The following is a 27,182-nucleotide window of genomic DNA, read 5'->3' on the forward strand; positions in this document are numbered from 1 at the left end:
GCGTGAATGGCGTGGGAGACTGGATTTGTGTGCACGGTGACAGGCGGATGGGTACTGGACGGTTGCCGAATCACAAGTCTGATCACGAACCGCGAGGCCAAATTTTGCCAAAAAAAACTTGCTGAAAGTCGGATTTCACGAAAGTCGATGCTGCCGAAATTCGAGGGTCCACTGTATATATAACTGCTCAGGGAGGTACTATCCTCCTGCCAAGTGAGTGTAAAATGAAAGCCTGTAATTGTTTTACATGATGGTAGGAGTGCTGGTGTCTTTTTTCTGTCTTATAAACATGCAAGATTTCAGGTACGTCTTGGTACTTCTACTTACACTTCGGTCACAATACACATGCTTGTACAAGCATATATATACACACCCCTCTGGGTTTTCTGCTATTTTCTTTCTAGCTCTTGTTCTTGTTTATTTCCTCTTATCTCCATGGGGAAGTGGAACAGAATTCTTCCTCCGTAAGCCATGCGTGTTGTAAGAGGCGACTAAAATGCCGGGAGCAAGGGGCTAGTAACCCCTTCTCCTGTATATATATTACTAAATGTAAAAGGAGAAACTTTCGTTTCTCCTTTTGGGCCACCCCGCCTCGGTGGGATATGGCTGGTGTGTTGAAAGATAGATATACAGTGGTACCCCGAGTTTCGTATGGCTCCCAGCTCGAACAATTATGTAAGGTGAATTATTGTAAGTGCTTTTGTAAGTGTATTTTTGGGGGTCTGAAACAGACTAATCTAACTTACATTATTCCTTATGGGAACAAATTGTTCGGTAGCGGCACTCGAACAGCCTTCTGGAACGAATTATGGCCGAAACTCAGGGTACCACTGTATGTATATTTAAAACAATCTTAGGCAGTAGGTTGGTAGACAGCAACTGCCCAGGGAGGTATTACTGTTCTGCCAAGTGAGTGTAAAACAGAAGCCTGTACTTGTTTTAGATTATGGTAGGATTGCTGGTGTCTTTTCTTTATCTCATAAACATGCAAGATTTCAGGTATGTCTTGCTACATCTACTTACACTTAGGTCACATTACATGTACATGTACAAGTATATATATACACACCCTCTCTGGGTTTTCTTCTTTTTTCTTACTAGTACTTGTTCTTGTTGATTTCCTCTTATCTCCATGGGGAAGTGGAACAGAATTCTTCCTCCATAAGCCATGCATGTCGTAAGAGGAGACTAAAATGCTGGGAGCAGTGGGCAAGTAACCCCTTCTCCTGTATAAAATACTAAATTTAAAAAGAGAAACTTTAGTTTTTCTTTTTGGGCCACCCTGCCTCAGTGGGATATGGCCGGTTTGTTGAAAAAAAAAATTAAAGCAATGTTAACAAGATGTTCACTATACATACTATGTTTTAATCACTTAGATTTAAGCTAATGATATTTTGTGCTTACATGAGGGAGTTGTTTTAAGTCCCTGATTATCAGGAAAATTTGTATATTTACAACTTTTAGTATCTAATATGATTAGGTTCCTTCATATGTTATCTAACCAGTCAAATTCCACAGTACTGTAGTTTTATCTTCAGGAAGTATATATGCTTTAACATTGAATACCTTTTTTTTTTTTTTTTAATAAACCAGCTGTGTCCCACCGAGGCAGGGTGATGTAAAAAGAAAAAAACAAAAGTTTTTCTTTTTAAACTTAGTAATTTATACAGAAGGGGTTACTAGCCCCTTGCTCCTGTTATTTTAGTCGCCTCTTACAACACACACAGCTTACAGAGGAAGAATTCTTTTCCACTTCCCTATGGAGTAATTACCTGCTGTCTTTATGAAATATAGCAATTACCTTAATTCCTTCTGTTACAGATATTAAGTAGATATATTTTTGTTCAGTAAATTGGAGTGATAAAATGTTCTTTGTGTTTACAGAGGAAAAACATGTTTTTGGAATGCAGAATTGGGCACAATTACAGACACAGTGCAGACTCATCAAGCAGGTGTTCTCTGTCTAGCAGTGTGTTCTGATCAGAAGTCAGTTTATGTAGCTGGTAAGTTACTACTACTGCCATGTTTATCCACTAAGAATAGCCAGTACTCTAACCACAAAGATCAGATCACAAATACAGTGGACCCCTGGTTTACGATATTATTTCATTCCAGAAGTATGTTCAGGTGCCATTACTGAACGAATTTGTTCCCATAAGGAATATCGTGAATTAGATTAGTCCATTTCAGACCCCCAAACATACACGTACAAACGCACTTACATAAATACACTTACATAATTGGTCGCATTGGGAGCTGATTGTAAAGTGGGGGTCCACTGTACAAAGATACAGCAGTTACATAATGTGTAAATTAATGAAAAGAGAGGGAGGTTTTTGTGCCTTGTTAAGGGGCTACGCTACCTCGGCATACTGGCAGAATTAGATTCCTATCTACCAGTACTTTTAATGACTTTATTAGCAATAAATACACTATTTGCTGGTAAAGGGCTGCTCCTCCAAGGAATTTGAACTGCTTTTTCCTTCCTTGAATCAGTCCTCATCACCTTCCATTCTCCAGTTGCTGTATTGCCTGTACAGGGTCATACAACATATATTAATGCAAAACAGTTTACATAATGGAATTTCACCTTATTATCCTAAATGGTTTATGAAGACCTTATATTATGCACACTTCCAGAAATATCTAACTTGAAGACAAGCTTAATAAAATTATTGAATTTTATAAATTAATTTAAGGTAAACTAAACAACAGGCAAATCTAAAGGTAAACTCCTGTTGTACTCTTAAGAATGCCATTTTAATGCTATGCAGTACTATAATAACAAGCTATACAATACTAATAGTATGTAATATGAAATATGTGAAATTAATGCTAATTGATGTACTGAGTTATTATGATGGCTCTCATTCTGATTGTCATTTGCTAATTTTGTTTCTTGAATCTACTCTCTGGTAATTGTCAGGTTATACAGACCATCCTACATTTCTTGTTGGATTGTCTCATTCATCAGACAGTAGGAGCCAACTGGGTTGCAGACACTTTCTTCACTGCCTTCACACTTGTACTTTCTCTTCCCTTTGATGATCCCACCTTCTTGTAACTAATAGTCCCAAACATACTATGATTGATGAAAGATAAAATAATTTTCTGATCTGCTAAATGTCTTTCAAGCTAAAAATGCATGACAAAAAATTTTGGCATTCCGTCAGCATGATAATACAATTGTAAAAACTGCTCAATACCAAGAGCCTCAGTCATACTATCCATCTTTCCCTAACATCATATTCTTTATAATATCATACACCACAGATGCTGTGAAGCAACACACAACACATACCGAGTACACACTTTGTTATTGTAGACAGTGTTTCTTTTGGCCTGAGAAAACTTAGTTGACCATAAAGGCTTGTCCTTGTGTGTCATTTATTGTCACATATTTGTCAGCACTGTAATCTGTCATATGACCACCATAGATGTTCTTCTGCTGGTCTCTCTGCTTCTGCATCTCTGGCCCTTATTGATACCAGTAAAATGAATTTATTATTCTTTACAGGTGTAGATCCAGTCATTGTGCAGGTAACCCATATTGAAACTGGGGCAAAAAAGGGTAGAAAGGAGTGCTGGGTAAAGTCAATTCAGCGCTCAATACACACACATGATGTGCGTGCATTGGCTCTCAACAGTGACGACAAAATTTACTCTGGCGGTGAGTTGGCAGTGAGTTTTTATGCATTGTTCTACAAATACAGCACAGTACTGTATACACTAGCCAGCTCTCTAATGTACTGGCAGTTAATGTTTTAGTGTGTGTATTTTTTTGTATGTAAAAATTTACATTTCAGAATCTGAATCTGAATCCCATTTGCATAATTGTTTTAATATATTTCAACAACTAATTTGCAGTTATTTTTAAAGTAATTTTTTTTTTTTTCAACAAGTCGGCCGTCTCCCACCGAGGCAGGGTGACCCAAAAAAGAAAGAAAATCCCCAAAAAGAAAATACTTTCATCATCATTCAACACTTTCACCACACTCACACATTATCACTGCTTTTGCAGAGGTGCTCAGAATACAACAACTTAGAAGCATATACGTATAAAGATACACAACATATCCCTCCAAACTGCCAATATCCCAAACCCCTCCTTTAAAGTGCAGGCATTGTACTTCCCATTTCCAGGACTCAAGTCCGACTATATGAACATACCCGGTTTCCCTGAATCCCTTCACTAAATATTACCCTGCTCACACTCCAACAGATCGTCAGGTCCCAAGTATCATTCGCCTCCATTCACTCCTATCTAACACGCTCATGCACGCTTGCTGGAAGTCCAAGCCCCTAGCCCACAAAACTTCCTTTACCCCCTCTTTCCAACCCTTTCGAGGACAACCCCTACCCCTCCTTCCTTCCCCTATAGATTTATATGCTCCATTATATGATCCATTCTCTCTAAATGACCAAACCGCCTCAACAACCCCTCTTCTGCCCTCTGACTAATGCTTTTACTAACTCCACACCTCCTAATTTCCACACTCTGAATTTTCTGCATAATATTTACACCACACATTGCCCTTAGACAGGACATCTCCACTGCCTCCAACCGTCTCCTCGCTGCTGCATTTACCACCCAAGCTTCACATCCATATAAGTGTTGGTACTACTATACTTTCATACATTCCCTTCTTTGCCTCCATAGATAAAGTTTTTTGGCTCCACATATACCTCAACGCACCACTCACCTTTTTTCCCTCATCAATTCTATGATTAACCTCATCCTTCATAAATCCATCTGCCGACACGTCAACTCCCAAGTATCTGAAAACATTCACTTCTTCCATACTCCTCCTCCCCAATTTGATATCCAATTTTTCTTTATATAAATCATTTGATACCCTCATCACCTTACTCTTTTCTATGTTCACTTTCAACTTTCTACCTTTACACACATTCTCAAACTCATCCACTAACCTTTGCAATTTTTCTTTAGAATCTCCTATAAGCACAGTATCATCAGCAAAAAGTAACTGTGTCAATTCCCATTTTGAATTTGATTCCCCATAATTTAATCCCAACCCTCTCCCAAACACCCTAGCATTTACTTCATTTACAACCCCATCTATAAATATATTAAACAACCATGGTGACATAACACATCCCTGTCTAAGACCTACTTTTACCGGGAAGTATTCTCCCTCTCTTCTACACACCCTAACCTGAGCCTCACTATCCTCATAAAAGCTCTTTACAGCATTTAGTAACTTACCACCTATTCCATATACTTGCAACATCTGCCACATTGCTCCTCTATCCACTCTATCATATGCCTTTTCTAAATCCATAAATGCAATAAAAACTTCCCTACCTTTATCTAAATACTGTTCACATATATGCTTTAATGTAAACACTTGATCTACACATCCCCTACCCACTCTGAAGCCTCCCTGCTCATCCGCAATCCTACATTCTGTCTTACCTCTAATTCTTTCAATTATAACCCTTCCGTATACTTTTCCTGGTATACTCAGTAAACTTATTCCTCTATAATTTTTACAGTCTCTTTTGTCCCCTTTCCCTTTATATAAAGGGACTATACATGCTCTCCGCCAATCCCTAGGTACCTTCCCCTCTTTCATACATTTATTAAACAAAAGTACCAACCACTCCAACACTATATCCCCCCCTGCTTTTAACATTTCTGTCATGATCCCATCAGTTCCAGCTGCTTTACCCCCTTTCATTCTACGTAATGCCTCACGTACCTCCACCACACTTACATTCTGCTCTTCTTCACTCCTAAAAGATGGTATACCTCCCTGGCCAGTGCATGAAATTACCGCCTCCCTTTCTTCCTCAACATTTAAAAGTTCCTCAAAATATTCTCGCCATCTACCTAATACCTCCCTCTCCCCATCTACTAACTCCCCTACTCTGTTTTTAACTGACAAATCCATACTTTCCCTAGGCTTTCTTAACTTGTTTAACTCACTCCAAAATTTTTTCTTATTTTCATTAAAATTTCTTGACAGTGCCTCTTCCACTCTTTCATCTGCTCTCCTTTTGCACTCTCTCACCACTCTCTTCACCTTTCTTTTACTCTCCATATACTCTGCTCTTCTTATAACACTTCTGCTTTGTAAAAACCTCTCGTAAGCTACCTTTTTCTCTTTTATCACACCCTTTACTTCATCATTCCACCAATCACTCCTCTTTCCTCCTGCCCCCACCCTCCTATAACCACAAACTTCTGCCCCACATTCTAATACTGCATTTTTAAAGCTATTCCAACCCTCTTCAACCCCCCCACTACTCATCTTTGCACTAGCCCACCTTTCTGCCAATAGTCGCTTATATCTCGCCCGAACTTCCTCCTCCCTTAGTTTATACACTTTCACCTCCCTCTTACTTGTTGTTGCCACCTTCCTCTTTTCCCATCTACCTCTTACTCTAACTGTAGCTACAACTAAATAATGATCCGATATGTCAGTTGCCCCTCTATAAACATGTACATCCTGGAGCCTACCCATCAACCTTTTATCCACCAATACATAATCTAACAAGCTACTTTCATTACATGCTACATCATACCTTGTATATTTATTTATCCTCTTTTTCATAAAATATGTATTACTTATTACCATATTTCTTTCTACACATAGCTCAATTAAAGGCTCCCCATTTACATTTACCCCTGGCATCCCAAATTTACCTTCTACTTCCTCTATAACATTTTTACCCACTTTAGCATTGTAATCCCCAACCACCATTACTCTCACACTTGATTCAAAACCCCCCACGCATTCACTCAACATTTCCCAGAATCACTCTCTCTCCTCTACACTTCTCTCTTCTCCAGGTGCATACACGCTTACTCTAACCCACTTTTCACATCCAATCTTTATTTTACTCCACATAATCCTTGAATTTATACATTTGTAGTCCCTCTTTTCCTGCCATAGCTTATCCTTCAACATTATTGCTACTACTCCTTTAGCTCTAACTCTATTTGAAACCCCTGACCTAATCCCATTTATTCCTCTCCATTGAAACTCTTCCACCCCCTTCAGCTTTGTTTCACTTAAAGCCAGGACATCCAGTTTCTTCTCATTCATAACATCCACAATCATCTCTTTCTTATCATTTGCACAACATCCATGCACATTCAGACTTCCCACTTTGACAATTTTCTTCTTCTTATTCTTTTTAGTAATCTTTACAGGAAAAGGGGTTACTAGCCCATTGTTCCCAGCATTTTAGTTGACTTTTACAACACGCATGGCTTACGGAGGAAAGATTATTATTCCACTTCCCCATGGATATAAAAGGAAAAGTAATAAGACCAAGAACTATTAAGATAAAATCAAAGAAAACTCAGATGAGTGTGTATAAATAAACATGTACATGTATGTGTAGTGTGACCTAAGTGTAAGTAGAAGTAGCAAGACATGCCTGTAATCTTGCATATTTATGAGACAGACAAAAGACACCAGCAATGCTACCATCATGTAAAACAATTACAGGCTTTCGTTTTACACTCACTTGGCAGGACGGTAGTACCTCCCTGGGTGGTTGCTGTCTACCAACCTACTCCCTCTAAATAAAAATATAAAAATATAAAATATGAAAATATAAAAATAAAAATATAAGTAAAAATATACATGTATATTAAAAGTTTGATGTATAGGGACTGTACAGTTCTCTTTTTCACTACAGAATCCTAATTTATGCTGTTATAGACCAGACGTAAAACATTTTAGTATCTCTGCCTGTATCTCTGGAGAGTATGTTTAGGCAAACAGACAACTTGTAAGTGCCATACTGGATTTGAAATATGGCTCTGAAATGGTAAAGTTTCCCACTCAGTGGTGCTCAAGATTAATATCCAGGACCTTTCAGTTATGAGCTGAGTGATCTGCATACTGAACTGCAGGTTGTCTTTTTCCCTGTCAAGTACAAACATGTTCTTATTTGCTTTCTTTTTATATTTAAATGCTAGAAGCCAGAGAATCTCAAATTAAGTTTTCCATATGCATTATCAGTCAGAAAAGGTTAAGCTTTTGTTAGGTTTGTATCATTAATTTTTTTATTTGCTAATGTAAATTCTCATGAACAGGTGTGGATACGATCCTTGCCTTGAGTTACTATCCTCCGAAGACTGTAATTAAATTCCCAGCACTTCCTCATGTAAGTTTGTGGCAGTGGTGTTTCAGGCTTATATTTAGAAAAATTCAGTATTGCTATTTTAACCTTGATGAGCACTGGTGAAGGCCTTATTCTAGGGTTAAGCTTGCTGTGACCTTTCTCATTTTCGATGCAACTTCTCACTTAATTATATTTGTTTCTTTTATTTTATGTTTGTCCTGTTATAGTATATTTCACAAACATATGACAAGCTTTTCAATTCTGCACTCTTCTTGTTTTCCATCAGATTTAGAAAAAATATTTGCAGCTGCAGCTAATTAAGCATTTTCATGTAAAAGTGTGTGCATGTGTATACACCCTCTCCTCACTTAACGACGGAGTTCTGTTCCTAAGACCACGTTGATTAATGAATTCGTCACTAAGCAAGGAGAATACTATAATGGTAGTGGGTTTGTGTCAACCATCTTTGATATTGCTTTAATATCACCTTTCCGCCATTTATAAAAATTTTTAGTATATTTTTAAATGTTTATACAGTAGTGTACTGTATATTGTAATAAACAGAATAGAGGTAATCAGCTCTAATATACATTATTTAGGTATGCATGCTGGTCAGAGATTCCGTCGTAAGTCCGAGTCATCATTGTATAAAGTAATTTTTCATAGTTTTTGTTAAAAAGTCGTATTTAATTTTATTGATGTTTGTGTGTGATAAATACCACTATTATCTTTTAGCCTGGATCTATATCAGTTGCTGGAGAGGCAGAATCTCTTCTTCTTCGCTACAGAGATCACCTGGAGCTATGGCGGCTAGGGAAATCTTGCCAGGATAGTCGATCAGCTGGTCAATTCTTGCCTCTCTCTCATGTAAGTATGGTTACTGAATTTTACAAACTTTTACCTTCAACCCTTTGAATCAACTGTCTTGTGACTTATAATCTACTTCATTGATTGTCTACTAAATTCTTAAGAATAGGAAAGTCTAATATTCATATTGCTTTCTGATAAACCTCACAATTCAAGACCTTTCTGGGGGTTCAATTCTTTGCCTTGTCCAAGCTCTGCAGGACTGCTACATAATCATTGTCTCGAAGCTGGCTGAAAGATCCAACGTAAGGTAAACTGGCCTCCTCTTCAGTCCAGTATTTGGATTAAATTCCAGCTCAATTCTGGATGCAAAGTGGGTGTGATACTTAATAAGCTGGCTTATGTCCAATAGAGACAAAGACTTCCAGAATGTAATTATTAATTTCGTAGTGTAATTTAAGTACAATGCATGCACTTCAAAGGAGGGGTTTGGAATATTGGCATTTTGGAGTGACATCTAAACTGTCATATTTGGGCATCACTGCAAAGACAGTGATATTGTGTGAATGATGGTGAAAGTGTTTCTTTTTTGGGTCACCCTGCCTTGGTGGAAGATGGTCAGCATGTTAAAAACAATAAGAAAAAATAAAATCACCGTTTTGTGGCTCTTAAATTTTCTTATCTTCATTCTGTTGCCCTTAATGTATCCTGCATAATTTTTTTTTTTTACACGCTGGCCTCCTCTCACTGAGGCAGGGTGAATTATTCAGTATAGTTTTTTTTTTTTTTTTTTTTTTTTTTTTTTTTTTTTTTTTTTTTTTTTTTCAACAAGTCGGTCGTCTCCCACCGAGGCAGGGTGACCCAAAAAAAAGAAAGAAAATCCCCAAAAAGAAAATACTTTCATCATCATTCAACACTTTCACCACACTCACACATTATCACTGCTTTTGCAGAGGTGCTCAGAATATAACAGTTTAGAAGCATATACGTATAGAGATACACAACATATCCCTCCAAACTGCTATTATTATTAATTTTATTTATTGATAATTCAGTTTCAGTTTTTAATCATCCTTTATTTCTTTTCAGGACCGCGTTAAACTCTTGGAACTTCAGGCACGTGAAGATGAGGTGATAGACTGGTGTGCTGTGTCCCCTCAGGCTCTCTGGATTGCCTATATTGTAAAAGGAAACCTCAGAATCTTTCAATTTTACCCACCAATGGTAATATATACATGGCAAAAAATATAGGGAAAAAAGCTTTTAAAGCTTGTATTTTCTTTGCAGGAAAATAAAGTGTATACTAAATCTTTCTCACTTCTTTCCATGCTTCTACTGTTATATGTGAGCTCTACATTTGTACTGATTTTCCCCAATCTTGCATTCACAGTGAGTTCCTAGCAACTTTGAAAAGCTTTTGCCAATTATTTTCCCATTTCTTGGAATGGTGTTTTGACATATAGATTGCAGATTGTTATGTTTCATTTTTGATCTTAGGTTCACATTTAGCTGTTGCAGGGTTATCAGTGTTTGGTGAACCTATTTCTAATGCACTGATTTGTAACAAGTTTTTCTTCTTTTTTTTCACACCAGCCTGGCAGTCAAGCAAGTGTTCGACGAGTGAGAGTGATGAGTAAGGATATTGAAAATAGCTGGCAAGTTCTGTGGCTTGGTGAAGCACGGCTAGCTTCTGCTGCCACTAATGGAGTTATTCAGGTAATTCTTATATGTTGGAAATCTGTTGGTACTGTAATTTTTATGCTTTCAGACAAGTTGCAGTTTTCTTTGGTGACCCAAAGAAAACATTCTTCATTGTTCAATCTCCATCTGACTGCATGATATACTATACTATATATTATGGAGATTAAGAAGAGGTGCAGGGGTTACTAAAAGTATTATTCAGAGGGCTGTAGAGGAGCTGTTAAGGTGGTTTGAACATTTAGGGAGGGTGGAACAAAATAGGATGACTTTGAGGGAATATAAATCTGTAGTGGAGGGAATGCAGACTAGGGGTTATTGTAGGAAAGGTTGGAGGGAGAGGGTAAAGAAGGTTTTGTATGCTTGGACATCCAGCAAGCTTGTGTGAGTATGTTAGATAGAAGTGTGAGCATGGTAATATTTATGAAGGGCTTCAGCGAAATCAGATAGCTGAACTTAGAGTCCCGGAGGTGGGAAGTACAGTGACTGCACTCTGAAGGAGGGGCAGGGATATTTGCCATTTTGAACTGTAGTATTGGTGCACCTCTGGCAAGACTGATAGAATGAGTGATGATGAAAGTGTTTCTTCTCTTTCGGGTAACCCTACCTTGGTGGGAGACGGCTGGTGTGTTACAAAACTGTATATGTTTGCATGCTTCCTGTATTTGACAAAGCCTCTTGTAGGTGGGACTTCATTATAATAAAAGGTGTCCTTATGCTGTTTTTTTTTTTTATTTCACTACTTGTCAGCTCATGACCATACTTCTGTTATCTTTAGTATCTTCAACTTCTACTTCCTACAGTACTCTTATCTTAATCAAATGTCATTCTGCCTTCAAGAGTGAGAAATAAGGCAATAATGATGATAATGAGGAATTTGTGCGGACTATTTGTTCATAATTTTTAATTATTGCTTATCTTTCTGTCATTTCTAGGTCATCACTGTATCAGAGATGGAGGCTTCTTTGGAGAAAGAACTTCACCTCAAACCAGATTGCACTGTTATCCAGATGAACTCCAATCCAGACGGAAGCGTTTTGGTTGTTGTAGATAATCAGCACACTGTAACTGCATTTGACCTTGGAAAAAACAACAGCAGTGTCCTACCATGTTACAGCTCCCCAGTGACAGCCATTGGGGTTCACCCTTCCACTAGAGATATTGTGGTGGTGTATGCAGATATGATGATAAAAGAGTATAGTCTTGCCACCCAGAAATACACTGATTTCTGTCGAAAATTTCTGCACACCCATTGCTCAGACTTGACAAAGAAAAACTCTGTGATTCACAATGTGAGCTTTGATGCTTGCCATACCAATCTGATTTTTCTCCATGATGATTCATCTATAATAGTTATTGATAAAACTAAAGCAATAATGAACGAGGAAGTCAGTAAACCAGGAAAAATAAGGCGTAATAACCCTGTTCTTAACCAGAGTTTTAGTAACTTGTCTAACAGTGTTGGAAATTCAAGAACTACAGCGGCCTTATCTTTCGTGCAAAGATCAAATCAGATTGTATATTTTACGCATGTCAAAAAAGAATCTTTAGTGAGTGTAGAATTAAACCCTCTTCAGCTCATTGATAAACTGCCACCTGCACTTTTAAAGGTTAAAAAGTTTGGTGGTGTATAATCATAATATTTAAGACAAAATTTTGTGTAAAAAAAAAATTGCAAAAAAAAATCTCTTTTGAAGGGGAGGAAAAATTTATTATGAAAAGATGACTTTATTAATCTACAACTTTTATTAGACAGTTTTATTCTTTTGTTAATAAATTACCACAATTATTTGTATTTTGGTAATTCCTCATAATGGTTGTTCATAGCAAGATCAAAGATTATATGTTTTATGACCCATTTGGGTTTAGCACTTTGTGAACATCACATTAATGCACACTGCAACAATGCTTGGTAGTTTGCAATGAACTTTCCACCCATACTTTGCTCTTGCTGAATATTGTTAGTAGGTGTCTAAACTTGTATATAAGAGAATAAAGCTATTTTTGAAGCTATTTGTGCAGAATTTGAAATCAGACAAATGGGGAAGAACTGAAACAGTTAAGCAAAATAAAACTAAGTCTTTTTTGTTTAAAACCAACAAGCTAAGATGCAATGCATATACAGTACAACCATAAACAATCTTTTACAAATGACTCAGAACTGTAATTCCACACCCCTCAAGGAAGGTTCCTTGATGTTGGTGAACTGTGCTCCAGTTCCCCGACCTGAATGCTTCCATATCCCCCCCCCCCCCAGGCGCTGTATAATCCTCCGGGTTTAGCGCTTCCCCCTTGATTATAATAATAATAATGTAATTCCACAATTCTAAACAACTCTGAATGGAGCACACTGGGCTGCTGATTTTAGGATTGACTTGCAATTGTTCGAATCCTCCATTCAGCGAGTCAAGAAAACTTTGACATCAAGGAAGACGGGTGCCAGTGAGGAGCACTTGATCCAAGAAACGAGTTATCCTTCCCTTGGATCGGATCTGAATGCTTCCATTTCCCAGGCACTATATGACCTATGCGAGCTTAGTGCTTTCCTCTGATTAAAATAAAATAAGTAAATAAATCACATCTTTAAATAAATTTAACTAGTACACTGTATATCTGCTAAATTAAAAAAATGTTAACATCGACAAGATAGTCACAGTCAGCCATGCATGCTGTGATACTGAAGGATTAAATGATACTGACTGGATTAAATGATGATAACTGGATTAAAGGAAAGAAAGTGCATATTTAGGATATCATTATTTGATACATTTCAGTCCTAGGACATTGGTCACTCTTAAATGATGCCCTAAGTAGATAAATGGTTCAGAGAACTGACGAGATGATAAATTAAGACACTTGCAACACTTGGGTATCTTTATTGTAGAAATGTTTTGCCACATGGTGGCTTCATCAGTCCAACAAAGACGAATGGTGAAGATCAGAAAGATTTTGAGGTAATCAGTCTCTCAGCCTGGAGTTGATGTAATCAATCCATCAATCTTAATATCAAGTTTGAGTAACTGATTACATCCATACTGTGGTAAGCTTCCTGAACCAATTAGCACTATATGATCTATTCAGGTTTGGTACTTTTTTCAAGATAGTAAATACGTAACCCAGTAGAAACAAAAAGTAAATTCGTGAACCAGTAACAACAAAAGTTATTTTCCTGATTGTAGCCTTGGCCAGGATTACATTTGGGTAAATCTATATTTAGTATGTACACAAGCATTCCTGGAGTAAATACACATGGCATTTTGGCTAGCAAATATACATATACATAGAATTATTTACACAAATACCTCAAGGGAGGTTCCATGACCCTGGCGAGAGGCTCGTGAGCCAAGGAATGGGAGCTGGCCTCTCCTTTCTTGGTTCCCACATGACTCTCTCCCATTACCCCTAATGCTTTATGACTCCTCTCAGATGCCTGGAGAAGACATCACCTCTCAAAGACACCTGGAGAAGACAGTTCTCACAGACATCTGGAGAAGACATGACTTTTCACAGACACCTGGAGAAGACATTACCTCTCACAGGCACCTGGAGAAGACATTACCTCTCACAGACATCTGAAGAAGACATGACTTTTCAGACACCTGGAGAAGACATTACCTCTCACAGACACCTGGAGAAGACATTACCTCTCACAGACATCTGGAGAAGACATTAGTTCTTATGGACACCTGGAGAAGACATTAGTTCTCATGGACACCTGGAGAAGACATTAGTTCTCACAAACACCTGGAGAAGACCTTACTTCTCACAGTAATAAGTTTGGTCACGATTTAGATATTGAAAATGGTATAAAATACTGACAAACTGATTTTTAAGACACATGTGAAACAGTCAGGTGTCTTTAGCATTGAAAGATTTTGCCTAAACAGTAGGCTTCTCCAGTCAAATACAGAGGCAGCAGGTGTAGTAGTTAAAGATACCCAACTGTTGCACATGTGTTTTAAACATCAATGATGTAGATACTTTTGACTTTATGCATGATTTAGAAGAGATAATTCAATAATGTCGACCATGGTAGTTTGAGGTCAAACCAAAATTAAACCATTAATGCATATGAATGGCACCTTACACATTAAAAAAAAATATGATCAGAGTACTTACCAAAGCTAACATCATCAATATAGTTTAAAAGTAGCATTTTAGGCGACTGACAGGAACAAAGGTGATTATGAGATTTTTACACATTTTAACACAGGTTACATTATCATATTTAATAACATCTGACATAGATTACAGTTACAGCAGGTGACAATGTCTGTCACAAGTAATAATATAACATTTAATAAACTTGATGGCCCAATTTAAATTCTTGTAGTCTCGATATCGAGGTTATTGCACGCCTAATACAGGCGAATTTATGACACTAGAGTACCTAGCACAGACGTTAATAACATCTAACATAGATGATAACATCTACCACAGGGGATAACATCTACGTTTAATATAATTGTCTACTGATAGCACCACTGATTATAATTAACACGAGTGACATGACAGCCACATGTTTTACTATCTAATGCAAGTGATGAAATCTGGCATACACAATGACATCTGGCAATTAATAATTAGTCTATATTTTACAAGTACAGTTTGTCGTATGTGGATGCAAGTTTCCTGTGGATCCATATCCGCCGATAGAAGTGATGAACGTCATGGTACGACTAAAGACACGAGGCATGGATGAATGCTGGAGGAGGTGATGGTAGTGGAGTGTAGTTAGTACCCACTGAGGGCAACTAACTTCCGTCAAGAGTGGTGACTGGGGATGAGTGATGATTGGGAGTATCATTAAGCTCCACAGTGGTACTACCAGAGCGGCCATGACCCACCACAAGTGAAGCTCCAAGCTGCATGAGGTGTCTGCAGGTGAAACTCACTGCCCGCCAAACTTTGGTCCTGCAGGTGAAACCCAGGAAGATGAAGACTCCCTGCAGTGTATTGAGTACCACAAAGATGTACCAGACAGCTTCCAAGTCTAAGTAGCCAGCTGCGATGCCGCTGATCCATGTAAATCCCATAAGAGCGGCCAGTCTCATGTATAGCTTGTATTGGTTCTTATGGTGTGGACTGGTCGTCATGGCTGAGGTAGAGAGGGTGGTTTCTGCAATTATTCTCGCAGTACTTATGAAAAAAGCGCAATTGACGACAATGATAGCTACTATAGGAATGGCAAAAAATATCAGCAGGGCCTTGCGATGACCGAACCAGCACCAGCGTTGGCCCAGGATGGGAAGGTAATCGTCTGGGATGCCAGAAGGTTTTTTAATGTCAACCATGACAACGATGAGGTCAGCGACGGCTGGTAATAGCCAGCTGTACAGAGAATACATCAGGAATTTCTGCCGTTGTTTCCCACTAATCACTCGTAAATCTGTTTTGGTTTGGTGGAAAGTGTACCAGATATCGAAAGCTACTACGTTCATCCAAGTGAAGGATGAAAGGAAAAAGTAATACATAACAGCAGCTAAAACAAAGCACTCCTGACCTGGTTTGACGAACACATTAAAGATGAAGACAATATAAGAAATTAGAAGAGCCAAGCAAAGAGATGCCAGGTTCTTTCCAGATAAGTTCCTAAGCTCCGCTACTAGAAGAAAGACTGCTAAGTGAAGCAGAAGACATAGACAGGACAGCCCAAGTCCTGCCAGTGTCACCCAACCCATCACCTGGGAGAACTTTTCTGTTGGTGTCTGTGGCGAGCACACCAAGACGCCACCTTCTGTCAACTCATATTCCCCCATTATGTAGCTTCGATTGTAAGGCTCCACAAGCACGGTTCTGTTCTCATACATGACGAATTCATCGTGAGATAACACTATCTTGTTGCAGTCAAGAAATTTGTAAGATTCATTCGACGATACAGCCGTGTTGGAGACAGAGAATGTGGTGGGTAGCGGTGAAGTGGTATATACCGACGTGTTGTAACTGGTATCGCCGGGGAAGATGATGGATCCGTTAACATCCGGGAAGATAATGGGAGTGTTGTTCTTACCAATAACAGCACTATCGGTTGATGTTGTGGGAGAGGGAGTTGTGTTGGGATCGGTATTTACGGTGGCATTGAAACCACTGTCGTTTGGAACACATTTGCCATATTTAAACACATGATTCGGTTTACCACATACAATGCTCCTACACTTTCCAAAGAAGTGGTCCCATATTTCAGAACTCTGGCAAGATGAAGTAGATCCTACAGTGTTACTGCCGCTGGAATCGTGAAAGTCGAATAAGAGAGAGAAGGCTTGTGAGCTAAAAAATGTTTTTTTTCCAATCCTTAACAGGTCTTGGCTCATACAATTAAGTTGTTCTTGACTGACATTATTACATTTAGCGCAGTGTGGGTTTTTGTAAGGCAATGTATGGTTATACACCACAGCCGTATAGGACTGACACGAATCTGCCACTTCAGTGCCTTCCCACTCTCTTTCACAAGTTTTAATTGCTGGAGTGCAGCTTCTAGTTACATTAATCAATTCTTCCGGTCTTACAGGGAGTATAGAACATTTTTGAAATTCTACTGCCCCATTATTATCCAGGTTCACTCCCCATTCATAACTGTTGAACACTAGTCTGGAGATCACGTATTCCTGGGTCAAGTTCTGGCTATATTTGCTGAGAGTTCCACACTCCCAGCGCGCCGACCACACCCTCAGAGCGTGGGTGTCGTTGTTGCAGATAGCGCAATAGTAGTTGGTGTAGGTGCGGGAGGAGGCCAGGCTAGTGGCTGGCAGATTACCAACCGGGTCTTCTCTACCGGCAGAGGCAGGTGAGCCGGAGAGACACTGATTAGACACTTCTTCGTCCTGCCAACCTTCTTGACAGGTCCCTTTCATATAGATGTCCCCGTATTGTACCAAGCTGATACACTGGTACTTGTTTACATTGTATTTATGCACTGTCAAGTTATAATACGGGGAGTCAAGGCAACAATCACCAAACTCTGCACACATTTCATCACATAAGCAATTTTCATTATGCCAGTCAGGGATAGACACAGGTTTATCACGTTCACATGAATTATAGGGCGAGCAAGCAGCTTCTATAACCTCGAGATCAGTGTAACGTAATCCATAGCTCGGCACTGCAAAGCACACTATGATGATAATAGTGATGACATCCATTGTTCTCCGGAACAAGAAAACTTCACAAAGTCACTCTAGCCTCATTAATGAGAACAGCGATTCCATTCAGTCGGGAGCGCCACTACACTGACGCTCATTGAGTGGCCGCTTAGGGCTGACTGGTACATTATTGCGGCTCAGGTGCCGCCTAACCTGTCTCGCGCCCACTTCCTTCCCACTTACACGCCACAACTTTCTCACTCTCATGATGATACGACTAAGAAAGCATATTCATTACCACTTGGCCTCTAGCTGCTTTTCCAGAGGCAAACTCACTGCATGATCTATTGATGACTAGTGATGACTCACCCGACATTCCCGAATCATGATTTGATTCATTGATGATCCACATAATTGTAATATTCCCACATCATAATTCTGTGGTGGTCCACCCAACCATAACATTCCCACTTACAAAGTGCATCATACTTCTTGCCTTTAAAAATCAAGACCGCCAAACCAATTTTCCTGAATCCCATAGTACATATTATCTTTCTGACACTCCAAAAACACTATAAACTCTGAAAAAAGCAGCTTGTCTCCACTCTCATCTAACTTGCTCAAAGGGTTAATATATCACACATGTCTATTGTGTGGTAAAATCTTTACCACTCAATACCATCTTCACCCCTTCCTTCCAGCGGTACTAGGCAGTCCCTGCACCAACCAGTCAACCTAATTTCATACGTCCGCTTGGTTGACCTGTCTTGGTCAGCCTTGTTCTTAATTCAAGGGAAGGATCTATCCTTTGCTTCCTTGAGTCGAACTTGATTGCCTTGTATTCCCCAAAATACTTTATGACTCCTTACTGCTTTAGAGCTCCCATGAATGTAATAACTGTAGTAGTAGTAGTGTAGTAGTAGTAGTGGTGGTGGTGTTATAGTATTAGTAGTAGTAGTGTAGTTGTAGTAGTAGTAGTAGTAGTAGTAGTAGAAGTAGTAGTAGTAGTAATAGTAGTAGTAATAGTAGTAGTAATAGTAGTAGTATTAGTAGTAGTAGTAGTAGTAGTAGCAGCAGTAGTAATAATTATAGTCTTAGCTACTTTAATAGCTTCATTATGAAACCCAAGACTTTTAAAGGTTAAACAAGTTACAGCAGTAATGAATATAAAAAATAAAATACATTTTTTTAAACCGGAAACACTAGTAATGACGTTTTCAGTCATGAATTCAATCACAAAAACCTTACAATATAGCTTACATGTGATTATAAGTTTCTTAAAACACCAACTATCTAGCAAGTTATAGTTGTATTTAGGCAAGTTACAGTAGTTATGAGTTATTTTCAACAGAGTATATTTTTTCGGAACTGATAATGTCACTGTAAGTAAAATACTTCGACATTTCTTGATCATTTACCATTGAGTTGTCATCCGAATTCATGATTTTTTCGCATTCAAAAATAGTTCTGATGAAATTTACATTTAGAAAGAGCTATATCAACCGAGACGCAATTGATCTCAGACTCAACATTCCCACAAATTTTGCGTCGAGTGTAAAACCAAACGACGTATTTTCATGTTTTGCATTTAATTTTATTTTTGGCGATGTGTAGATTGTTACAGTTCACAGTCGGTGCTCAGATCTTAAAACACTCACTCGTTTTGTGTAGAAGGTGAAGGCGAAGGATTTACCCAGTCTTGTAGTCCTTGATTCTATACATATCCCTTTACGTCAGGCTGAGTGAGTGGGATAGTTGAGACCACTGACAAAGATTTCCTATTATTATTTCCTGGATTCACTCCTTCAGGAAGAGCACTAGGTGCTGAAGAAACCATTGTCTCGCTCCAGGAAGAGCACTAGATGCTGCCTTAACGTCATTCTGTTGTCTCACTCCAGGAAGATCACTAGGTGCTGTAGTAGTCATTCTGTTGTCTCACTCCAGGAAGCTCACTAGGTGCTGTAGTAGTCATTCTGTTGTCTTACTCCAGGAAGATCACTAGGTGCTGTAGTAGTCATTCTGTTGTCTCACTCCAGGAAGATCACTAGGTGCTGTAGTAGTCATTCTGTTGTCTCACTCCAGGAAGATCACTAGGTGCTGTAGTAGTCATTCTGTTGTCTCACTCCAGGAAGATCACTAGGTGCTGTAGTAGTCATTCTGTTGTCTCACTCCAGGAAGATCACTAGGTGCTGTAGTAGTCATTCTGTTGTCTCACTCCAGGAAAATCACTAGGTGCTGTAGTAGTCATTCTGTTGTCTCACTCCAGGAAGATCACTAGGTGCTGTAGTAGTCATTCTGTTGTCTCACTCCAGAAAGATCACTAGGTGCTGTAGTAGTCATCCCGTTGTCTCACTCCTTCAGGTGTAACCTAAGTTAATCACTGTTATTATTTTTATCATTATACTGTACTTATATGAAGAGTTAAACCTGTATAGATCACTTAACAGAAGGCTCGTTTCTCGGTTCACTATCAGCTGAACAAAAACGAGACTCTTGTAGACAGGCTTCCTTATCATTTATATACAAATATACCATAAGTCACTCCAAATTTCACCAAAATATTAATGTAAATGCTTATCATTAAGGCTGCATGTCACCTGAACTTTAAGTGTATACATACTAGGATATACACCCTTCCAAGTGTATATACGGCTGCTGATCTCAGTGCATACACATCAGGAGAGATATACTAATCAGAATATATACAAAATTTTGTAATATTGCAAAATGATGAAGGATGCTAAATTATTCCAGAAAACTTATTTTGTCTGATAGCTAGTAGGACACACTACCCACCGCCGGGCAGTCGGTTGAGGTACTATTTCAGATGTAAGATCTGTGATCTGCTTGTTGTTCTCCTTCCAGAGTTTTTTCTGAGGTTAGTTTTTTCTCTTCTCTGAGCCTGTGGGTCCCCAGTCAGTTCTAGAGGTGGTACCACCTCCCAACTATCATAAATGTATATATACATTTATGGCAATAAAAAGAATATATTTTTGTACCAAGAGAACCTTAGAAAACTTACCTAACCTTATTATAGCAAACGCAATTTAATTTAGCCTAAACCAACAAAATATATTTTTGATAAGTTTACAATAATTTTATAATAAACAAACACAATGAAATATATTTTTTTCGTTAGGTTCGGAATGATTTTTGTAAAACTATTGCATACACAAATTCTCGGTTGCGTTATTCGGCAAGAAGAGCGTTGCTATTTAAGCCAAAATCGCATGTTTTACCTATTCGGCACGACATATCTCTCTCTCTCTCTCTCTCTCTCTCTCTCTCTCTCTATATATATATATATATATATATATATATATATATATATATATATATATATATATATATATATATATATATATATATATATACTTGGCAGACGATGCAACATCCCCCCAATGAAAAGCAGGGGTGTCACTAGCACGTTAAGAGACCATACAATAAGTGTCAGGGGCCCGAGACTGTTCAACTGCCTCCCAGCATACATAAGGGAGATTACCAACAGACCCCTGGCAGTCTTCAAGCTGGCACTGGACAAGCACCTAAAGTCGGTTCCTGATCAGCCGGGCTGTGGCTCGTACGTTGGTTTGCGTGCAGCCAGCAGTAACAGCCTCGTTGATCAGGCTCTGATCCACCAGGAGGCCTGGTCACAGACCGGGCCGCGGGGGGCGTTGACCCCCGGAACTCTCCAGGTAAATATATATATATATATATATATATATATATATATATATATATATATATATATATATATATATATATATATATATATATATATATATATATATATATATATTATAGCTAGAGAGAGAGAGAGAGAGAGAGAGAGAGAGAGAGAGAGAGAGAGAGAGAGAGAGAGAGAGAGAGAGAGAGAGAGAGAGAGAGAGAGAGAGAGAAATTTAGTGTCAAGGGGGGGGAGTGGCTAGGGGTGCTTCGTGGTGATGAAAGGTAAGATATATAGAGGTTGTATGACATAAAAGGGATTCCCTCCTCTTTCCCTTCCAGCACCATTACTTTTTCCTTCTCTACATCCTCCTCTTCCTTCTCCACTTTCTCCTTCAACTCATCTTAGGGGGTCAATTATCACCTTCACTGCCAGACGTGTCTCCACTTGAATACGTCGTACATATTCTCTTCTCTCTTTATCTTAAGTTAGGTTAAGTTGGATTAGGTTAGGTTATTAGGATATTTATTTATAAATAAGCATTAACAAGAAATCTGTCACGAAAAGTAGAGCTAATCTGAAAACAAGCACTCAATGGAAATGTAAATATTTACATGGCTGTCACAATTGCTTCAAGACGTCAATTTCTTTACTTTTCTAGTTTCCCTCATGTTATTTTCATTTGTTTTAAATTAGGTAAAGTTAATTTAGATTAGGGTAGATTACATATACCTATAAAAATATATACTTAATCAGAAGCAAATTACAAAAATCGTGATTCGTTTGACAACGAGGTGGCCTAGTAGAGGTAGGGGGGGGATAAGGCAAGTAACGTTAAAAAAAATGTATGCTCAAATTACTAAATAAATAAATAAATAAATAAATAAATAAACGTTTATCATTCTTGGTGTGAGAATGTGCTGTGTAGGCAGCGCCGAGGGTAGGATATCGTACAGCGTTGCGTATGAGGAATATTGTGTTCCTACTCTCAGGACACTAAGGGAATAACATTCTTACCAGGCACAATCTTGCTGGTTATTCCCCGTACACACAACACTATCGCTCATTTTGAAGCTGCTCAACAAGCGCAATTTTCAATTTGTTACTTTAAGTGCACAATGTGTTGATAAGAATTATGTCCTCCGTAAAACATATCCTTGTGAGTGCAGTATTAGTGTGTGTTGCGAGCATTTTTTCGGTGAATGCACGGAGCGCTGTTCTTGAGTGCCATAACCATAGTTGGAATTCCTGTCAAAAGAGCAGTTTGAACCAAGGACTACACACACTGGGCTGTCAGTGTGATCCAGCGTGTGCTTATCATGGTGACTGTTGTCTGGATGCTGCCCATTACCGCAGCCAGGAAGCACAGAAATATACGTGTGTCAGCTTGTCCGGTGGAGGCGTTCACATGAAGGGAAATTGCAGGGCAGGCTGGCAGGACGCGGAGGTAGCCAGGTTGTGCGAGGCTGGCTCCCCTGCTGACATTTCCAGCAGCGCTGACCCAGTGGGTAACCTCCCCGTCACTAGCATCACCTCCGTCACCTACACCAACTACTACTGCGCCATCTGCAATCAAGACTCTCACAACCTCACCTTGTGGAAGGTGCGTCTGGTGTGTCCCTCCCTCCAAGTGAATGGCACAAAGGATCCCGTAAAGCAAGATTCTTTACGTCATTTGCAGATGATCGATAATTCCTGGGGAATATATTCTGACGATAACGGCTTAAAGGTTTTCCACGAGTGTAACATAGAAAGTCAGGCTCCCAGTAGTGTGCAGCAAAGGATGTGCAGACCTTCGGTAGGTGAGTGTGGTACAGGTTGGAGACAACACCACATACAACAACAATGCAACTCTTACACTGCCCTGGTCCAGACTCAGAGCACAACGTATAAAAATCTCCACTGCGCACTCTGTAATAACGAAAATCGCGACAACCTTTCCTGCATTGCTCCAGCATCACCTGCAATTATTATCACAACTACTTCCTCCTTCGGAATCTTCGTCACTAAATCAGATGATTTGCCAGGCCCACCATCAACATCGGTGTCTGAAATGCCCCATCCGCCGTTAATTTCACCAAGACCTCGAGCACGACCAACAACACCAATAATACGACCGACGCAAATTCCACCAAGACCACCACTGATACCACCAAGACCAACGATACCACCAAGGCCACCAATGATACCACCAAGTCCACCAGTGATACCATCAAGACCACCAACACTACCACCGATGCTAACTTCACCAAGACCAAGACCAAGACCACCAATGACACCACTAAGACCACCAACACTACCAGTGACACAGCCGACGCGAACTTCACCAAGACCAACAGGAGGACCAACACCTTTCACGATACTCGTTGACTTTACAGACAGATGTGGGAATAACGAGGTTGGCTTCATTTTCAGTTGTGGGCACGGCGGAATTTGGGATATATTCACTAAAAAATGTCGAGACATCACGTGTTGGGACAAGCAGCAGAAATTCGTATCCGGCAGCAGTCGTGATGGTCTCTCTTTTACGACTTTAACAACTGCCTCCTCCAATACTTCCTTCTCTCAGCAGCACCTTAATGAAAGTAACGCCCATTTATTCCGTGTGGCCATTGTCGATATGGAATTAAGAAACATTACACCACAGTCACGTGGTACAAATAATACATGTTTACAGGCATTGCTTTTCGAGCACGAGTATGACAAAAGTGACAATGGTAGCCTGGTTGTGGAGAAATATGACCGGGTATATAATCGTGGCGAGTATGAGGTGGTTGAGGGAGGGATGGTGGTATGCGCGCCACACTCACCCACAGAAAAATTCTCCCATGTGATGGGATGGATGACACTGGCGGGTCTTGGGCTGTCATGTCTGTGTCTCCTGCTGCATCTGGCTGCCTTCCTTCTTGTTCCTCATTTTAGGAATCTCCCGGGCAAGTCTATGGCGTCTCTCTGCTTATCTCTTCTCACCGCCTATACCATCTTCATTGTCAGCACCTTCGTTGAGTCTGGAACGACAGGATGTTACATCTTGGCCGCCCTAATGTATTATTCTTTCCTCGCCTCCTTCTGCTGGATGAGTATAATTGCCTTCGATGTTTGGCAAACAATTCGACAGTCTATAGGTGAACTACGAGTATCATCTGGGAAACAAAAAAGCAAGTTCTTAGCGTACTCAGTATACAGTTGGCTGCTCCCAGCCCTCGCTGTGTTCGTCACTGTGGCTCTTGATCAGACTGCCCCTGCAGGCCTTCCCTCAGGGTTTCTGCCAAGTTTGGGTCAACGCTGGTGCTGGTTTGGTCAGCGTAAAGCCCTGCTGGTGTTCTTTGCGGTTCCACTACTCGTAGTTATGGTACTTAATGCAGTATTTTTCCTTGCCACTGCATACGTTATCAGTACCAGCAAAGAGTCGATGCTTCGCATAAGCTCATCTTCCCACTACAATAAACGGTTGCAGATGTACGTGCGTCTGGCTGTACTGATGGGACTCACGTGGATCACCGGAATCGTAGCTGGTTACCTGCAGCTGGAGTCAGTCTGGTACATCTTCGTGGTGCTCAACACGCTACAGGGAGTCTTCATCTTTCTGGCCTTCACCTGCAGGAGCAATGTGTTGCGGGCAGTGAGGAAGTTCTGGCAGACAAATCTCCCGTCCATTGTCACCGCTTCTCAGGTCTCGGTAAACACAGAGTCGACCAAACTGTAGAGGGTCTTGTCTCCTGTGCTGTTAGGCAGCATGTCTGTCTGACTCTCGGGTGACCGTGGGATCCAGCTTCCACTACTCTACGCAGAATTACTTACACACGTATTGCTTTTTAAATTAATAATAATAAAGAGTATACTACTTCACACGCACTATGAATCGACGCCATCAACTACAAATAGGTGAATACACACACACGCACGCGCGTGCGCATAAATCAGGAGTAATAATAATAATAATCTTTATTTCTTTATGTATAGAGACCTGGCTGACATGAATGACATACTACAATACAGGAAACCCCTTGTTATGCAGAGCATTTTGGGTAAATTAGGTCGATTTTATCCCCAGGATATGACCCACACCAGTCGACTAACACCCAGGTGTTAGTCGACTGGTGTCGACTAACACCTGGGTGTTAGGTGAACGTGGACAGTAGGTGTCTTAAGGAAACATCCTAATGTTTCAGCAGTACCAAGGACTGAACCACGGACCTCAACGTGTGAGCTGAGTGCGGTAGCAATCGAGCTGCGGGACAATCTAATGCTGTGAATGGGCGTAAGTCATATATTCTTTAAGCGAATTTACGAAATTAATGCATTTTTTAAGTATTAAATAGAAATTACTTTTGAGGAGTGTGTTGGGTGCGGTAGGCTGTCATACAGGTGTTCAAAGATTCTGCAGTTGTACATAATATCTTCTGTATCCCATTGCAATACTTTTCCTCCGTATTTGTTAAGAAAACATTTCTAGTATCTTTTCAGCATTCTTTTTTTTTTCTCAGTTTATAACTGTGGAGTCTTTCTTTTGCATGGCGATGTGTATAGGGTGTTGTACTTGTTAGTTGTAATTGCAGGGGAGTTGAGCCATAGCTCCTGACTTTGCCTCTTAACTCGTATCGACTGCCTTTGCTTCCTGGCACTAATAGCGGTACTTTCTATTACAGTGAGCCTAAACTTCGAATACTGAAATATACTGCTGGAAGACTAGGCCTAGCCTATAAAAAAATCGTACCCTTGAAATGCTGAAGCTCTTTCATACTGTCCTTGCTGTTGCCAGGGAGCGTATTACAGAGCCTAAGAAAACACCCTGTGAAACACATGTCACTGGTCTCAATGACAACATCCTACTTAGCCGGGCATTTAAAGGTATAAATAGAATTAGGGGAAACAGGACTGATCAGATTCTCTACACAGAACATAGATCAAGAATGGTTATATATATATATATCCTTAATTTTTAAAGGGGTGAACCGGTAAGCCAGCGGAAGGCCTCTGTAGACAGCCTGTACTGTCTGCACAGACAGCCCATGCTGTCTGCCAGCTTAGTTCATATTTCGCACCACTCAGGTGCTGCCCTCTGTAGCCAGGCCTCTAGGTAGGCACGCCAGCCTGCCGGCCCATGCCTCCGTCTCACTCACACAGCGGCCTAGCAGCAAGACACAAGGCCCCCCAGCTCTCTCGTGGGATGGCCCTGCCCGGGCCATGGGCACAACACAAGCCTGTGTACCCACCACGACATTAACAATAAAGTAAGAAGCCTCCGAAGAAGTCTATCATTAACCACTCGCTTACAGCACCTACCAAACAAGCCCGTTATATTGGTGGCAGCGGTGCTCGCAGCAGTTGTGTTTGCCTGGAGAGAGGGAGGAAGAGGTATGAAGTCATCTTCACTTCATCACCCTACACAAGAAGCATCCGTCTCTCAACAAGTTATCCTGATGTCGTGTCTGCACGTTTGAGCATCCAGACACAGGTACAAGCAGGATCCAGGCCAAAATTTGCCGAAATTCTCCGAGAATTGTAAGTGGCGTCACAGTGACCCCACGCTACAGTGACTCCACGCTAGTGTCCCACGCTGTTTCTCAAGTCACGTGTTCAGCGTCACTTGTATGTTGTTGTTGTTGTTCAGCTCAGCACAGCTGTTTCAGCAAGCCAGAGGTGAGTTTTGTGGTGATTTCTGTGTCCAGTGTGAGTTCTCTACGTATTTGTGGGTGGGGGAGGAGAGGAGAGGAAGTGGCTGTTCCTCACCTTGCCCATGCTCGCCCTACTCATGCTCACCCGTCTACCATACACCACTCACCACTGCCCACTCCCTCTGCTGTGTTTTCTGCTGTTTTTCGTGT

General features: G+C 40.1%; 3 protein-coding genes across 3 annotated transcripts in view; 2 read left to right on the forward strand and 1 right to left on the reverse strand.

Annotated features, from left to right (window-relative positions):
* Positions 1–12,397, forward strand: part of l(3)72Dn (UTP4 small subunit processome component l(3)72Dn) — a gene marked incomplete at its 5' end in the record, with an annotated part of 34,862 nt that extends 22,465 nt beyond the window's left edge. Inside the window, 7 exon segments of the mRNA XM_070087591.1 lie at positions 1,885–2,003; positions 3,518–3,670; positions 8,075–8,145; positions 8,839–8,970; positions 10,000–10,134; positions 10,504–10,626; positions 11,544–12,397. Coding sequence (XP_069943692.1) covers positions 1,885–2,003; positions 3,518–3,670; positions 8,075–8,145; positions 8,839–8,970; positions 10,000–10,134; positions 10,504–10,626; positions 11,544–12,242 — 1,432 coding nt within the window.
* A 505-nt stretch (positions 12,398–12,902) lies between these two features.
* LOC128689671 (uncharacterized) lies at positions 12,903–20,904 on the reverse strand. Its single transcript, XM_053778031.2, has one exon. It carries the CDS (start codon positions 17,745–17,747, stop codon positions 15,363–15,365), a length of 2,385 nt encoding a protein of 794 aa, XP_053634006.1. The 5' UTR covers positions 17,748–20,904; the 3' UTR covers positions 12,903–15,362.
* Positions 20,905–22,347: 1,443 nt separating this feature from the next.
* LOC128689673 (uncharacterized) lies at positions 22,348–25,197 on the forward strand. Its single transcript, XM_070087592.1, has one exon. The coding sequence runs from the start codon at positions 22,490–22,492 to the stop codon at positions 25,058–25,060; it is 2,571 nt and encodes an 856-aa protein (XP_069943693.1). The 5' UTR covers positions 22,348–22,489; the 3' UTR covers positions 25,061–25,197.
* Positions 25,198–27,182: the final 1,985 nt, after the last annotated feature.

This window comes from Cherax quadricarinatus, chromosome 22 (genome assembly GCF_038502225.1).
Source record: "Cherax quadricarinatus isolate ZL_2023a chromosome 22, ASM3850222v1, whole genome shotgun sequence".
In the NCBI taxonomy this organism is placed as follows: domain Eukaryota; kingdom Metazoa; phylum Arthropoda; class Malacostraca; order Decapoda; family Parastacidae; genus Cherax; species Cherax quadricarinatus.

Bases quoted from the DNA above. Each gene is read 5' to 3' on its own strand.
- LOC128689671 (XM_053778031.2), bottom strand. From the start codon at position 17,747: ATGGATGTCATCACTATTATCATCATAGTGTGCTTTGCAGTGCCGAGC.
- LOC128689673 (XM_070087592.1), top strand. From the start codon at position 22,490: ATGTCCTCCGTAAAACATATCCTTGTGAGTGCAGTATTAGTGTGTGTT.